The sequence below is a fragment of the Sus scrofa genome, chromosome 1, assembly GCF_054392235.1.
Source record: "Sus scrofa isolate SSC_HxYL_T2T_F1_AM1 chromosome 1, Sscrofa_HxYL_maternal_Yorkshire_Landrace_v2.0, whole genome shotgun sequence".
Taxonomy (NCBI): Eukaryota; Metazoa; Chordata; class Mammalia; order Artiodactyla; family Suidae; genus Sus; species Sus scrofa.
The window spans coordinates 236,377,798-236,394,339 of NC_139383.1; the positions used below are offsets into that span (position 1 = coordinate 236,377,798).

The 16,542-nt window shown below is 38.6% G+C and overlaps 1 protein-coding gene across 3 annotated transcripts in view; it reads left to right on the forward strand.

The window, feature by feature from the left end:
* The window catches only part of GDA (guanine deaminase), a 172,528-nt gene that overhangs the window by 95,750 nt on the left and 60,236 nt on the right, over positions 1–16,542 (forward strand). For all 3 annotated transcript variants that reach the window (XM_021064839.2, XM_084987862.1, XM_084987860.1), the window contains exons 3-7: positions 1,397–1,568; positions 9,240–9,327; positions 11,418–11,523; positions 12,875–12,902; positions 14,051–14,158. In XM_021064839.2, the coding sequence (XP_020920498.1) occupies positions 1,397–1,568; positions 9,240–9,327; positions 11,418–11,523; positions 12,875–12,902; positions 14,051–14,158 (502 nt within the window). The remainder of the gene's footprint in view (positions 1–1,396; positions 1,569–9,239; positions 9,328–11,417; positions 11,524–12,874; positions 12,903–14,050; positions 14,159–16,542) is intronic.

The window sequence follows — 16,542 nt, forward strand, 5'->3', positions numbered from 1 at the left end:
AAAGACAAGTACCATATGATAGCACTTTTTTGTGGAAGCTTAAATATGGAACAGATGATCCTATCTAAAAAAAAAAAGAAACAGAAACAGATCATGGCCAAGAAGATCAGACTTGGGGTTCTTGGGGGAAAAGAGGAGTGAGTGGGATGGATGGGCATTTGAGGGGGTTTTTGGATGCAGACTGTTATATTTGGAATGGATGGGCAGTGGAACCCTATTGTACAGCACAGGGAAATGTGTGTGATTAGGTCACTTTACTATACAACATAACTTGAAGAAACATTGTAAATCAACTATACTTTAATAATAATAATAACAACAACAATAACAAAAATAAATAAAATAACGAAAAATAAAATATGAAGCATTTATAGATACTCATGGTTTTGTCTTCTGTTTAGGTGGTATACATTTGAGTTGGTAGTATAGAGATTCTTTGTTATGTCAAGCTTTGAGTTCAAGTTCCTTAGGTATATAAAAAAAGTAACTTATATTTACTTAGGATGATGGTGGTGGTGGCCGTGCATACTATCTTTTAACAAATATCTGTTTGGATGTGCTTGGACACTTAAGTGAACTGGATTATTTCTTTAGAAAAGCTTTAAGTATTGAGCATTGGGCTGCCTCAATTCAGTGGGTAGTGAGTGCTTCTGAAAACTCTAAAAACATGTTTCCTGGACTTCTGTTGTAAGAGTTAATAGAAATAGTAAAATTAATTGGTGGAACAGCAGGAGCGATCAGAAGCATCTGAAGAATGGTTATCATAGCATTGTAACTATATCTTCCCTTAAGTGTTTACATCACTCACCCAGTGACACTCATCTTCTCAGTTTGACCCTCCCACCAGCCTCAGTTTGATCTTGCTGCTTCTATTTCAGAATTCAACCCCTACATCACATGGGAAGGAATAGATTTCTTCCTGTCAGTCGAGGTGAAGATCACCTTGGGAACTAAAATTGTTACTGCTCCGTTTCTGATCATCAATGACTTGTGTTAATTCCTCATCGTGGTCCTGGAAGTGTTGACCTCAACTCTCATCTTTACTCCTTTCTGTAACCTCCAACTGCGAGAACAAAGTCATGATTAAGTCATAGCTTCACATGTATTTCTTGTGCAACAACTGCTTTGCTCCTGCTCAATGCTCTTTTTACTCCTTTCATCATCTTTGGTTAACTTCACACCAGCCATTCCAGTTTAGGACTGCATCTCTCCAGCAGAGCCTCATTTTATTTCCTGCCCTCTAAAATTATAGGTTGATTTACAGTCACCTGGTTGCATTGGCTCTAAACCTGGTGGAGTAGACAATTAAATCATTGTATAGAAGAAATGTGATTTAAAGAAGTAGAAAATGGCTGTAGATGTTATTAAAATCTTTTCTCTTCATCTTAATTTCCAGTGAGTTCTTCATGCCTGGGCTGGTAGATACACACATCCATGCCCCGCAGTACTCTTTTGCTGGTAGTAATGTGGACCTGCCACTTTTGGAGTGGCTGACCAAGTACACATTTCCTGTGGAACACAAATTCCAGAGCATTGACTATGCTGAAGAAATATACACCAGAGTTGTTGTAAGTATTCTGCTTGTGAGTATTGGTGTATTATGTTTGGTCATCTATAGAAACATCATTTCTTTCTTTCTTTTCTTTTCTTTTCTTTTTTTGTCTTTTTAGGGCCACACCCACAGCATGTGGAGGTTCCCAGGCTAAGGGGCCAATTGGAGCTGTAGCCGCTGGCCTATGCCAGAGCCACAACAACACAGAATCCACGCCACAGCTCACAGCAATGCCGGCTCCTTGACCCCCTGAGCGAGGCCAAGGATTGAACCTGTGTTTTCATGGATATTCATTGGGTTCATTAACCACTGAGCCATGACAGGAACTCCAAAACATCCATTTCTTGGGTCATATTTAAGTTATGAAACACAGGTAGTGAGGGTATATATAATGGATTATGGAGACTTTTTTAGTTCTTTCATGGCTCAGTGAGTTTGAGACCACTTCACCTACAGAGCTAATCACTAGCAAAGAGACAGCTTGAATCTAAATCCACACATCCCCTGGGTTCTTATATTTTACTTCTTTTCTTTTATTTCTTGTGTTTTACGTTACTAAATTTAGGTTTAATGCATATGTGTGTTCCTTTACTTGTGCCGATCCACAGTTCTGTTTTGGGTACCATATGGAATAGCTGTGTAACCTTTGGAAAGTTCTGTGACTCATTTTCCCCATCTGTAAAAAAAAAATACAGATAATGATAATACCTACTTTATACTTCACAGGATTGTTATGATAGTTAAGCAAGTTAATGTTTGTTAAATTCTCAAAATAGTTCCTGACATATGTGTTTGCTTTAAAAAATACCCAAGGAAATCCAAAATTAAAATTTCAAATTATAGTCAGAAAGATGGGAAAATAGGAGGGTCCCCTCTTGCAGGATGTGTGGGATTGTGATGAGCATTAACACCACTAGACAGAACTAAGGAGCTAGTTCTGTCTTAGAACTGTGGCTGTAGTGGTGCCAACTGCATACTAAAGGCCCTGAAAATATCCTTCCTTCTACTCTCTCGGGAAAACCAGTTCCCTTTGGATTGCTGCTGTGGTGTAGGTTCAGTCCCTGTCCTGGGAACTTCCACATGCCACAGGCACAGCCAAAGAGAAAAAGAAAAGAAGAAAATCAGTTCCCTTTTTTTTCTACTGCAACCCTATGCCCAATCCACTCAGCAGCCAGAAATAACTTCTGCAGTTGAGAATTAAAGCTGCAAATAATTTATCTGACCACTAACTCTTGTCATTTAGCACACTTAATCTGAACATTTTTGCATGTTTATTGGACCCATGGATGGTTTTTCTCTTAAAGTAATGGCTATGTGATGGTGACAATATTATAAGCCTTCTGCAGTGATCTAGCCACCTGCCAGTTTCTCAGACCTTGCATCATTCAAACCTTGAAGAGTAAAAGCAAGTGGTATCATTTATATACTCATCTTTCTTAGATATAAATTTGATGTAATTGTGGATTTTACATATTTAGCATGCCTCCACATGACACCAAGAAAACTGAGAAGGACTAAAGCTATGTATAAAGTTGCTAGTGCATTGTGTTAATGAACTGTGTTAACCACACCAAATCTTTTTATTCTTAAATTTTATTTATACCTTGCATTGTTCTAAAAAGAGTTAGAGATATCTTAAAATCACATTGTATACAAGAGAAGAAAATGAGTCACAAAATCATGGCAAAGGGGAAAAAGGGGGAGGAGAAAAAATAAAATAAAACCAAGAGGTAAATGTATACCATGGGGGTCTATGCACTTGTTAGAAATTGTCACAAATTTGGCTGTAACTGACCCAGAGAGGGAAACCAAAATATTTGATGTCAGTGAGTACAAAGTAGGTGAAATAAGTGTTATTCCCAGCAAGTATTTTCATTGCATACATCCTGTGCTTCCGATGAGCAGGCCCCCACACTTTAAAAGTTAGATGAGCTAAGAGTACAATTGAAATCTATTTAAGAAAGTTGAGATTTTTAAACTAGAACCTGTCCCTAAGGCTGAAGACTGATTGTGGCAATGCAAAAGGCAGTACCTATAGATAGAACCAAGGTAATTTTGTTTTGTTTTTTATTTTCTCTCTCGGAAAAAATTCCTAGATTTACACTTCAAGAAATTGGGCAATCAAGGCCCCAGAGTTTTACACCACAGATTTTTGGGAGTGATAATTTAATCTGAAAATAATTTAAAGTATGTATTAGCAAATATCTCCTGAAATTGTTAAGAGAAAAATCACAGTAAGTCAGTCCTGGAATATCTCCCTTTACACATTATAAACTGGGTGAAAGATTGAAGTTTCAAACTGGACTTTGGACTAGAATGAACTAAAAAGACTAGAAAATGCAGGAATCTGTATATCATATAGCTTAGAGTCAAGCAACTGGAGCATGAGATTCTTGGTAAATACACCAAAACAAACTGGTTGCAAATATTCTCCTGGATAATAGAATGAATATGCTTACTCTGTGGGGTTGTCAAAAATTTGCAGATGAACTAAACTAATTCTAAAGAGGTATCATGTCATTAAAGCACAGGGTGAAAAGATAAGGAGTCAGGCCACCCTTTCTCCCTACTGTAGTTCATGGAAATTATATAATCTGTTAAGGGGCCTGTTGATGCTGGCGTTGAAGCTCATGGTCATCTTAAGTTTGCAATCTATTTTGAACTCAAGAAGCTTGGTATCAAGAATTGAAAGCCAGGGAAAGACTGATGTTATTCCTATTAGATTTCTTCATAAATGGGAAAAATATAAAATCATCATTAATGGAAGAGCCCTCTCCAAATCTTATAAGACACTAATGTGGAAGAAGAAAGTTAGATGCATTTTAGATAGTTTGTCTAGTAAGATTTTTAAGCCAAAGTCTTTCCTTACTTTTTAAACTACCTAAGTCATACACAGGTGGCTAAACTCAGAACCAAGACGAGTAGCTTTGAGGGTTCTTTCTTCTTTCTCTCCTTCCCTCTCTTTTTTTCTCCTCCTCTCTGGGCTCTCCTCATCCTGTCCCTTAAATTTGGGCAGATTCTTAAACTTTCTAGTCTTTCTAGTTTGTTCCAGTCCACTTTGAAACTGCAGTTTCTCATCCAGAAGCTTTTCTGTATGAGAATCTTTTCCCCCTGACTCACAGGAAGGACTTGTTTTTGGTGTCTGGGTAGTTACTTCCATTGCCCTCAGTAACTAATTTGCCAGAATTTTCTATTTTGATCTCATCTTTAAGCCCATGTGTTAAAAAGGAGTTTAAAATGTTGAGAATTTAGAAAATGTCAGATTACACTTCTGCTTTAGTTTCGAGTTGTATTTATTCTGCTTATTAAATGTTACATGTGTCTATTTTTCTTGGGAATTAGTTCGCAGTTATTTTATGACCTAACAAAGGTTAATTTTTATGATTATTCTGCACATTTTAAAAAAGATTGTGTTTTCTCTGTTTATAGGTCATTTTTTAATCTACCTATTAGATGAGGTTGTTAAAAGTGTTAAATAAATCTTCTATCATTTTCCTCTGTGGTCTCCCATATATAATAAGGCAAGAAATGTAAATAATTTTCTTTTCTTCAGGATATAATTTGCTTCACCATGTCCTATGTTATATCATCTGAGATTTTAATTCCAGTTTACTTTTCACAACTAGACATAACGTTTTAACTTTTAAATTAAATATTTAAAATTTTATTTTAATTCCAGTTTGTTATTTTTCAATATCTGCCCTTAATTTAACAATGAGCCTTACTTTTTCTTTTACTATTACAATTCTGTTTTTGTTTTAGATTCATTTTCTTGGGAAATAGATGCTGATAATCTTTTCCAGTAAAGTGCGTAATAAACATTCCAAATCCTTGAATTACTAAAAATGGTTTTGTTTTGTTCTGCATCTTGAATGATACACTTTGCTGTGGAGAAAATTCTATTTGAATTGATTTGCCCAAAACCATCCAGTGTGCTAATGTCAGACTGATTTTCATTCCCTTCTAGCTAATTTGCTGGCCTTCAGGATTTTCTTCATGTTCTGAAATTTCACTTAAAGATTTTTTTCCTACAATCCATTTTCTTTAATATAGTCTTACTTCCATTCTGAAAATACATTTCTCCTCTCATTCAATTTTTTCTCCTCCCTCCCACACCTCCATTCTGTTTTCTCTTTCTCTTGCTCTTAGTATATTCTTCCCTCCAGTCTGCTCTTTCCTTTGGTAACTCTTCTTAGAAAAATAGTCAAACTTCTGTATATACTTTTGTGTTATATTCTTAAAGAATGCCAGTGGCCCAACTTTGCAAGTCTTTAATTCACTCTCACTGTTATAGTAGCCTGCTCCTCTTTCAAGGATACAATGTCTTAGCCTATGCTATGTAATAATGCTAATTTTAGTTCATTTTATGCCTCTTACTGCTTTAGTAATTCTGCTTCCTCAGGTGTTCATTCAACAATATTTACTAAACACACACAAGGATCCTGGCAAGTTTCTGGTTGCTAGAGATTGAATTTGATGGCTCTGTCATGGTGTTAACTATTCTCTTGGGTATGTGATTCTAAGAGAAAGCTAGCTCATCCTTTTCTATAGCTGACACGCTCTAAACATCCTTTACTGGCAGCCAGACATATTTTATTTCATGTCTAAAGTGACTTAAAATTTGAAAAGATTAACATAAAATCCTGTTTTCCCAATTCTCTAGAACTTCAGGACTAACTGACCTCACTGGTCTCTTATTTTTAATTTTAATTTTTTATTTTTATTAATAATTGGCTGAAGCTGAGTAAAAGCTGCAAGGATAGCTTCTTTATTATCTTAAGTCTAAACTGTCTTCCTCCTGCAGACATTTATGTTCTTAACCCAACCCCTGTTCTTGTCAAAAGAGTCTCCTGGTTTTACAAATGAGTAAACCGATGTTGAGAATGTAAAGCAACTTTCTCAAAGTCTCATAATGTGCTTATAATATACAGAAACCAGGGAAGAAGTCCAGTGCAGTTTTTCTTCTACACTTTAATTATTTATTTTATTTTTTTGTTGGGGGGGGAGGGCACACCAGTGGCATATGGAAGTTCCCATGCTAGGGGTCTAATTGGAGCAGTAGCTGCCAGCCTACGCCACAGCCACAGCAATGCTCGATCCAAGCCGTGTCTGTGACCTATACCACAGCTCATGGCAATGCCGGATCCCTAACCCATTGAGTGAGGTCAGGGATTGAGCCCACGTCCTCATGGATACAAGTTGGGTTCGTTTGCCACTGAGCCACCACAGGAACTCCTCTTCTGCACTTTAAAAAGCATTTGCTCTGTGTTGGGGCTGGGACTACATGCGGTATCTCTGTACCTTCCCTCAATTTTGCTGTGAACTCTGTGAACTTAAAACTGCTTTAAAAAATTGTCTTAGGAGTTTTCGTCATGGCTCAGCAGAAACAAATCTGACTAGCATCTATGAGGATGCAGCTTCGATCCCTGGCCTCGCTCAGTGGGTTAAGGATCTGGCATTGCTGTGAGCTGTGGTGTAAGCCAGCGGGCACAGCTCCAATTTGACCCCTAGTCTGGGAACCTCCATATTCTGTGGGTGAGGCCCAAAAAAATAAAATAAAATGAAAGTTGTCTTAAAATTTAAGAAAAAAGGAAGAAGAAAATCTTCTGCCAAAGACAGACCCCATTCAGGTCTATCAGTACTTTTCCAAGTGCTCAGACAAGTTAGGCAATATCAGTGCCATTTTCTGTCTCAAAATCTTTCCACTGCCTTCCATTCCTCTTTTTTCACTCTGCCCAGGACTGTCTCTAGCACACCTGTAAATCTGGGCATTCCTTTTTTGTCTCCTCTGAGTGTAATCCCCATTTTCTGGATTCAAGAATTCTTTTTCTTTGCATCACTCTCACATTTTGTTAAAACACATCTTCTAGGAGCTTCCTAAGTTCTTAAAGGGGAAAAACATTCAAGTCTTTGTGTATCTAATCATACCTCTATGCAGTCTTCACACTTGACTGATAATTTACCAGGGTATAAAATTCTACATTAAAAATAACCCTCCAGCAGAATTTTGAAGGCGCTGTTCTGCTTTCAGCCTCACTGGTGATAATGCCAGTGCCATTGTGATTCCTATCATTTGTCTATGACTGGCTTTCTTTGGAAGCTTTTAGTACCTTCTCTTTACTTGAAGGCTTAATATCTCATAATTATATGCCTTACCTGGCTTCTGTTTTTCATTCACTGAGCTGAACGTTCTATGAAGATTTTCAATTTAGAGACTAATATTATTTCTCAGACAATTTTACCCACTACATTTCCTTTCTTTAAAAAAATTTTTAGAACTCTTTTGTAAATGTTAGACCTCCTAGATGGGCAAAATTTTCTTATTTTCACCTTTGACTTTCATCTTCCTTCCCTGATAAATTCTCTTCTAATATAACCCTTCTGTTGACTTCCATATTTCATTTTTATTATTTCTGCTTTCGGAGAGACTCTTGTTCTCTGATTTCCACAGCATTCTGTCTTGTATTGTGGATACAATATCTTCTTTTATTTTTTTGAGATTAATAATCATAGTGTTTTAAAAAAAATCAAGTTTCTTTCTGACCCTGTAGATTGCCTGTTCCTTCCAATGTTTTCTTTCTAGACTCTTTCTCCCTCCCCTCCCCTTTTTATAGGAGCTTTCCTCCACTATATGTCGAACCTTAAATGCATATCCATATTTCAGTGTGATGCTCTAAGATGCTGATTGAAAGATCTGGGCGGGGTATCACTTGTTGACTGATAAACTTCATTATAGGATGAACAGTGAAAGTAACGAACAGCCCTTTCAGTTGTGGGACCCAAATGCCATTGAGAGGACACCTTTCTTTGAGAGCCATTCATCTTCTTTAGGAGAAGTCCTTCTGTCCTACCAGGACGGGTGGAAGTAGTACATGTGGCATTTTGGGGAAGATGACCAAGGGTCCCAGAGGTCAGCCAGATATCTACTTAAACCTCTTCAGCCTATGTCTCACCTTTCATTTAGCTTTTTTAATCTAAATACTATCCAGTTTCTACACAGAGTAAGTTTCTTCTGCAAGAAACAGATTAGGGGTACTTGGATATCTTCATCAGCAAGGAAAAGAGTCTTGCCAAGTTTTAATCATCTGTCTACAGTCTTTCATCCCGTTCCCTGTTAACAACCACATGCTTCTCTTCTTTCCAAGTTGCCTCCAGGTTCTTATCCTTTTCTTTTTCTTTTTCTTTTTTTAATGCCAAGATGTTAAAATGTTTCCCCTGCTCACATCTCCTCTCTTCTTATGGGTTAATAAATTTTACATTCCTTTTCTGTTATTTTAGTGGAGATTTGCTGAGAAAGAGAGATGGATATATGTGATCAGTCTGCCAGGTTGACCTAGATGTCTGGCTGGATAATTTTATCCTGTAATAGCTAGAAAAATCTCATTTATTCACTCCCAGATGCAAGTTTGCATATCCTTGAACAATCCTGAAATATAAGGAATTAGTATCACATTTTATAAGTTCTGCCACATAGAACTGAATCTAAGAAATAAAAATCATCAACTTTTCCAGCTAACACTTTTGAAGTATAAATACTTTTGCCATTTACCTTATCTATGTTTCATATTGAGATGGAATGCCTTTAAGAAATATCTCAAAATTAAAACTGAAATTCTATTTTAATCTGTATGTTCCATGTGACTTTTCTGGGCCCAGGCGATTCATGGTTTTTGTGCTTTATTTTTAGAGAAGAACTCTAAAGAATGGAACAACCACAGCTTGTTACTTTGGAACAATTCACACTGACTCATCGCTGCTTCTTGCGGAAATTACAGGTAAAGAGATGAAAGGATGATTTACCAGCATGTGAAGCAGACAGCTAGACCATGGCAGCAGTGATATACTTGTGAGCAGTCTTGGCTTTTAATTGCTAGAATTTGAGCATTGCATTTCTTGCCAGTAATTAGGTATTTGTGTATCACTGGCCCTTGAAGTCTTTCTGTTGTTTAAGTAATTTGATTATTTACTTTTAGTTTTTGATTGCAGAATGATGTGAATGGGTCTGATTTTGTGTATTAATTTAGGGCTTTTTGGGAACAGGTTTGCTAATTCTAGAAATGGCAATAGTTTATTATAATAAACAGATAGGTCTTGGCTGTTAGCTTGACTTAGGGCTCTGTGCTAGATGCTGGGAACACAGTGAAACAGAAAATAGTCTCTACCCTCATGGAACCAGATAAGATTAACTTATTAATAAGTACACACATTGATTAATAACTTTAGTAACAGCTGTAGTGCTCTTATCAGATGCCTGGTATTGTGCAAAGAACTCTACATGGATTAAGGCAGCTCAGCTGCAAACAGCCTTCTGGGCAGTTATTCATGTCCTTGTGTTATAGATGGATAAACTGAAACTCAGAGAGGTTACATAACATGCCCAAGTCACACACTGAGTATGTAGGTCTGATACTAGATTTAGACTGATGATTCTAAAATTTGTGCCGAGTATAGTGCCTAGCATATAGCAGGTGCTCAGTACTATTGACTGATACCATTGACTGATGTGTGGACTCTACTGCTTGCTGGCCAAAGTAGTTGATGCCAAGGCCCTCAAGAGTGACACTGAAAGTAAACATGGCCAATTTTGGAGGATACAGAACAAATCCAGAATTGGATCATATGAGAGGACTTCATTGAAGGGACCTTTAAATTGGGCTTTGAATGGAAGATAAAATGAGAAGAGAGGAAAATGCATTTCAGACAGGAGAAATGACCTGGGGGTAGGCATATGGGGACAGGAATGTACATAGTGGGTACAGGAAACAGGGAACAGAGTAGTTGAACTAAAGGGAAGGATTCATTGCATGCTGGGATGGGAGAGGTTGGGCAGAGGGATAAGACTGTGGAGAGGGAGATCCCGTCGTGGCGCAGTGGTTAACGAATCCGACTGGGAACCATGAGGTTGCGGGTTCGGTCCCTGCCCTTGCTCAGTGGGTTAACGATCCGGCGTTGCCGTGAGCTGTGGTGTAGGTTGCAGACGCGGCTCGGATCCCGCGTTGCTGTGGCTCTGGCGTAGGCCGGTGGCTACAGCTCCGATTCAACCCCTAGCCTGGGAACCTCCATATGCCGCGGGAGCGGCCCAAGAAATAGCAACAATAACGACAACAACAAAAAGACAAAAGACAAAAAAAAAAAAAAGACTGTGGAGAGACTCAAATACACATCAGAGACTCAAAAGAGGTTTTGAACCAGATGAGGTATATGTTGAAGGTGGTATTTTAAGGAAGAGTAATCTAATGACTGGGTATTAAAATGAATTACAGGGGAAAGAGAGAGGTAGAAAGACCTCCAAAAGACTCTTATGACGGAAGTGGAGACAATGTTAAAAAAAAATCAGCATTGCTTCATGTAGCATCAACTTTCTGTCTGAAATAGAATGCCTCTAGCACCTCTGATAAACATCAGGTTCTTCAGTGCTGAGAACTGCTCGTAGGACTAAGTAAAATTCCCTACAGATAATAATATTGGCACTGCTAAAGTTAAGAATAGCGACAGTGTCTTTTCTAAGCCCCATGTGCCAGATACCTTATATATTGTTATTATATATCTATAATTATTATATATTATATTGTAATTATAATAATATAGTAGAGGACACTGGGCATATATGGGTTTAGACCTTAAACGAATCATATTCTTCTGGGAGTAAGCAGGGGAGTCAGGTGCCAGTGGAAAAACCTCTACTACCTACAGACTTGATCAGGGTTTTGTTGTTGTTATTGTTCTTACATGATATGATGATCATTTACATCCTCTCTTAAGTTTTTATAATGATTTTAATTTCAAATGTTTTTTAAAAGGCTCAGGAGAGGTACAGTTTAGGAAAGACACATGACTTTGGCTTCTTTTTGTGTTTACCTCACAGATAAATTTGGGCAGCGGTCATTTGTGGGCAAGGTCTGCATGGATTTGAATGACACTGTTCCAGAGTACAAGGAAACCACTGAGGAGTCGGTTAAGGAAACAGAGAGGTATTTTTTCTTGGTTTTTCTTATGGACGGAGCTAGAGATGGAAAGATGAAACCTCTTTAAGTGAATGTGCACATATGTCACCATGTGGGTTTGCCTAATTTTATGAAATTGATCTGATCCTAAGCATGCATGTCCATACTATTTTTGTATATAGTTGCATATCAAATTATACTGTAAAGCCTCTGAGAACTTGGTATAGGAGTCCTAGAGCAAATCCCTTTATAAAATGAAGGATTTTTTAGAGTAACTCATTTACCTACTCTGACCTTTATTATAGATCTGGGCTTCTCCTGTGGATTAGACTTGTGTCAAGTGTGTATAGCCTGCTCATTAAATTACTTTTGGTTGTGGATCATACAATTGCCTGAGGTCATGAGCATTTATTTTGTTCTTTTTGTTTTATGTGGGGATATGCTACTGATCCTTTAGGTAGTTTTTCTACATTTCTTTAATGGCTTTTCCATGGTGCCTCGAGGATTTGACAAGGAGTTGTGTTGTATGACACTCAACATCCAAGCAATATAGAATAAAATTCTTTAGATTTACATTTTCCCAAAGACCAAATGTATCCTGATGCAAGTGTAAGAGGTCCAACTTTTCTCCATTCCCCAGGCCTCCTTCAACTGACGTATGTCTTCTGAAAAGTTTGGCTTAGGGGCTACTGTATGCCTACAGAGAGAAGGAAGCATGTACTTTCCTTTTAGCATTTGGACACATGCTCAACTTTTCTATCAATCTGTGTTTGTGGGAATAGTAAACCTTAATTTGCATTTTATTCTCCAACAAAGGGATACCAGAAGGCAGGAAGCCACCACCTCTGTTAGTTCCCATTTCACAACCATGTCTGGCCTGTTCTCTCTATCTACCTGTTTCCAACATCTGTGCCCAGTAGGACTTGGTAGGATTTGGAAATAAACAATGCTATTGTGTTAGCAAGTAGCTTCCACTTTAGGGAAACCAGGAATAGAAAGCCCTATGGCTTCTAAACACCTTCAGGTACACAGGACTCCATGACTCTAATATCCATGGAGCATAACATTTCAATATTCCGCCAGAGCTTAGGCTAATAGAATGGCTTGACTGTTGTGGGAATACTTGTGACTAGCCCAGCTGATGTTAGATGATAAAATTGCATTTCCCCGTGACTGTGCATTCCATCCCTCTGGCTGGAAATGAGAAAGCAGAGTAATTAGTACTTGTTAATCCTTAATTAGTAGTGGTGAAGCATGTGCAGCAATAGAAATGTTTGCATGGAAATTAGGGCATGTAAGGATCATATTTTTACCCTTTTAAAAATTTATTTGAAAAATGCCTAAATTTTCTAACTTCCCATTTGTTGCTTTATTTCAGATTTGTGTCAGAAATGCTCCAAAGGAACGTAAGTAAACTTGTTTTCTGCTCATTTTTGGATTGCCTTCATGTCAACTGTAGGATTCGTTATTGTTTGGTAGAGATTAATTAGTTTGTGTTCATTTGGCTTATACCATGCATGCAGAAGTATTTTCCTAGAACCTTAAATTGTTTTCATGGTGGACCCATCAACTCAGCTCAGGCATTTTTTACTTTCTCAGTGGTTTTCCCTCCCTCTCCTCTGGGACTTTCTAATTTCATAGGGATGGATCTGTGGGGAGATGGGAGAGGGCTTCCTGGATGGAGACAGATTGGTGGCAACTGGATGCTGTGGCACAGTTTACTGGCTACCTCATCACTGGCTCTGGCCTCTTGTACCCGCTGATCTGGTCTGAAACACAGGTGGTATTAAGCCCTAATGCCCCAGCCACAGGCTGCCTTGGTCCATTTATATGCAGCATGTCAAGCCTGCAGGCACTTGGCCAGGCATCTACCACCCCCAGCCTTTGCAGGGCCCTGGTGTGGGTGAGCCTGTGGAGGCAGTGCTGTTTTCTGCCCCACCCCCAGGAGGCTGGTCTATGGCTCTAACGTGCAGTCTCTCAGTCTAATAAGCTAGACTCTTCCCTCATCATTTTTTAAGTTCTGATTGGAAGCCATAGGAAACCTCAGTATTTCTTTCAGTCTAGTCTTAGGAGACCTAGGTGCAGCTTTGTGGATCCTAATCCTCACCACCTCTCTATGAGACCTTCTCTACTGCTCAGCATCTCACTCAGGTGACATCAAAGCCATTCCTGCAGGGAGGCCAGGGCCAGACCACCCCACAGTGTAGGTAACAACCCCATTTTTAGTTTTCCTAGAACTCTCCTTTAAAACTTCTCTGCCTCCTAATTCTCTTCGTAAAAACCTTCATAAAATTCTAGTCCTTGTGTAAGCTTTCCTGTACCTTGCTTTTGGGATGGGATCTTCTTCCAGTGAACTTGGTACTACAGAATATCTTGTTCTGTGTCCTCATCCATGAGCCATTTCCATGAAACCCAGCCCTTACACCCACCTAGAATGGAAGACTGACCCCAGAAATAAAGACAAAATCATCTTGTGGTATGAAATGCGTTTTGTGGTATACTGTACACTCAGATTCCATAGTTTCTTCACCAAGTGTTTTTTTCCTTTTCCCAGTATTCTAGAGTGCAGCCCATAGTAACACCACGTTTCCCCCTTTCCTGCTCTGAGACTTTGTTGGGTGAACTTGGAAACATTGCCAAGATCCATGATTTGCACATTCAGGTGGGCATTTTTCTCCTGTTTGTGCCTCTGTCCAGACTTGCAAGACTTCTCTGTTCTCTAAATCATGAAGGTAATCTTTTAATCTCCAGTTCTTCTACTGAGCTTGTGGGGGAGGTGGGTTTCCCTTCTTTTCTCTCTTAGTTCCTTTGGCTGGCAATTAATGTGATATAATGCAGATTAATGGAAGAAAATAAAATTTATTGCATGCAAACAGGGAATCCACATAAGTACAGGGAATTCCAAAGACAGCAAGGCAAGGTGTAGTATATAGATATTCTGGGCTAAGGAGAAGGAAGTAGGGGTTTGGGACTTCCAGAGAAAATAAGGTCATTGACTGGAAGATAAAAAGAGTTAATATTTGGTAAAAGAACATTTGCTGAATCATTTAAAGACAGTGGGATACAGAGAGGAGTTGGATCAAATGGGCTTTACTAGGTTCCTTCCTGTCTACCACACCTAATACTTTGCTATAATTATCTCTGGGACAGGCCTCCTCTCTTAAATTCTTTTGGTGGTAAGGAGGAAGTTCAAAGGTTCTTCCTGAGTCTTTTGAACCTTGTTTGGTTTTTAGGTCATAATCTGCATCCAGAGTGGCATACCTTGGGGAGTCCTGCCCTTAGTCCCATTTAAGATGTCAAGATAGGGCATTACAGAACTTAAGGTCCCTTAAGACATCACCTAAATCTAGTTCTTTAATTTTTTTGAGGTAAGAAACATGAAGGTGCTTTTACCCTCAGTCTCCGCTGATGTGGTACTGAGAGTTGAGGATATCTTAAGTAACCAAGCAAGATCAGTGACAAACTGGTTACCCGTTTCTCTGTAGGATACATTTGATGCATTTCTTTCTTGTTTTTTCTTCTTTTTTTCATTTTTTAAAGTTTCATTGAAGTATAGTTGATTTACAAGGTTGTGACAATTGCTGCTGTACAAAAAGTGATTCAGTCACATGTAGACACACAACCTTGCTTCTCTTTTATTTGATGCTTTCTCAGTGTTCTAGTCCATTTTTGGAGGAACCATCTATTATTTGAAAAAATAATAGAAAGGACCTAATTTCCACCTTACAAAAATGGATTTAAAAGCCCTTTGGGGAGTTCTTGTCGTGGCTCAGTGGTTAACGAATCCGACTAGGAACCACAAGGTTGCGGGTTCGATCCCTGGCCTTGCTCAGTGGGTTAAGGATCTGGCGTTGCCGTGAGCTGTGGTGTAGGTCACAGACGCGGCTCAGATCCCACATTGCTGGGTGGCTACAGCTCTGATTCGACCCCTAGCCTGGGAACCTCCATATGCCGTGGCAGTGGCCCAAGAAATAGCAAAAAGACAAAAAAAAAAAAAAAAAAAAAAAAAAAAAAAGAAAGAAAGAAAAGAAAAGAAAGCCCTTTTGTTCCAAGTTTCTTAATTTAAAATCAGGGAACAAAAAAGTGTATCTTACTTTGTCATTAAAGTGGTTGCAATTTAGGAATAAAACACTTTCTGAAGCTTCCAGCTGGGTTAAAATTGGGAGTTGTGAGCTCCCCTTCCCCCACCCAAGCCTCACTACGTACTGCACTAAAATTTTCCTTCTTAAAAGCTGACTATCTTAAAACAAAGGGTAAGTTGGGGAAAGGGCAACACATCAATCCTTTATTGTTTTATAGGGTGAAGGATTTTTTTTTAAAAATTTGTAGAGTGAAGAAGGATTTTTTTTTTTTTTTTTTTTTTTTTTAATTTTATTTTCCCACTGTACAGCAAGGGGGTCAGGTTATCCTTACATGTATACATTACAATTACAGTTTTTCCCCCACCATTTCTTCTGTTGCAACATGAGTATCTAGACATAGTTCTCAATGCTATTCAGCGGGATCTCCTTGTAAATCTATTCTAAGTTGTGTCTGATAAGCCCAAGCTCCCGATCCCTCCCACTCCCTCCCCCTCCCATCAGGCAACCACAAGTCTCTTCTCCAAGTCCATGATTGATTTTCTTTTCTGAGGAGATGTTCATTTGTGCTGGATATTAGATTCCAGTTATAAGTGATGTCATATGGTATTTGTCTTTGTCTTTCTGGCTCATTTCACTCAGGATGAGATTCTCTAGTTCCATCCATGTTGCTGCAAATGGCATTATGTCATCCTTTTTTATGGCTGAGTAGTATTCCATCGTGTATATATACCACATCTTCCGAATCCAATCATCTGTCGATGGACATTTGGATTGTTTCCATGTCCTGGCTATTGTGAATAGTGCTGCAATGAACATGCGGGTGCATGTGTCTCTTTTAAGTAGAGCTTTGTCCGGATAGATGCCCAAGAGTGGGATTGCGGGGTCATATGGAAGTTCTATGTATAGATTTCTAAGGTATCTCCAAACTGTTCTCCATAGTGGCTGTACCAGTTTACATTCCCAC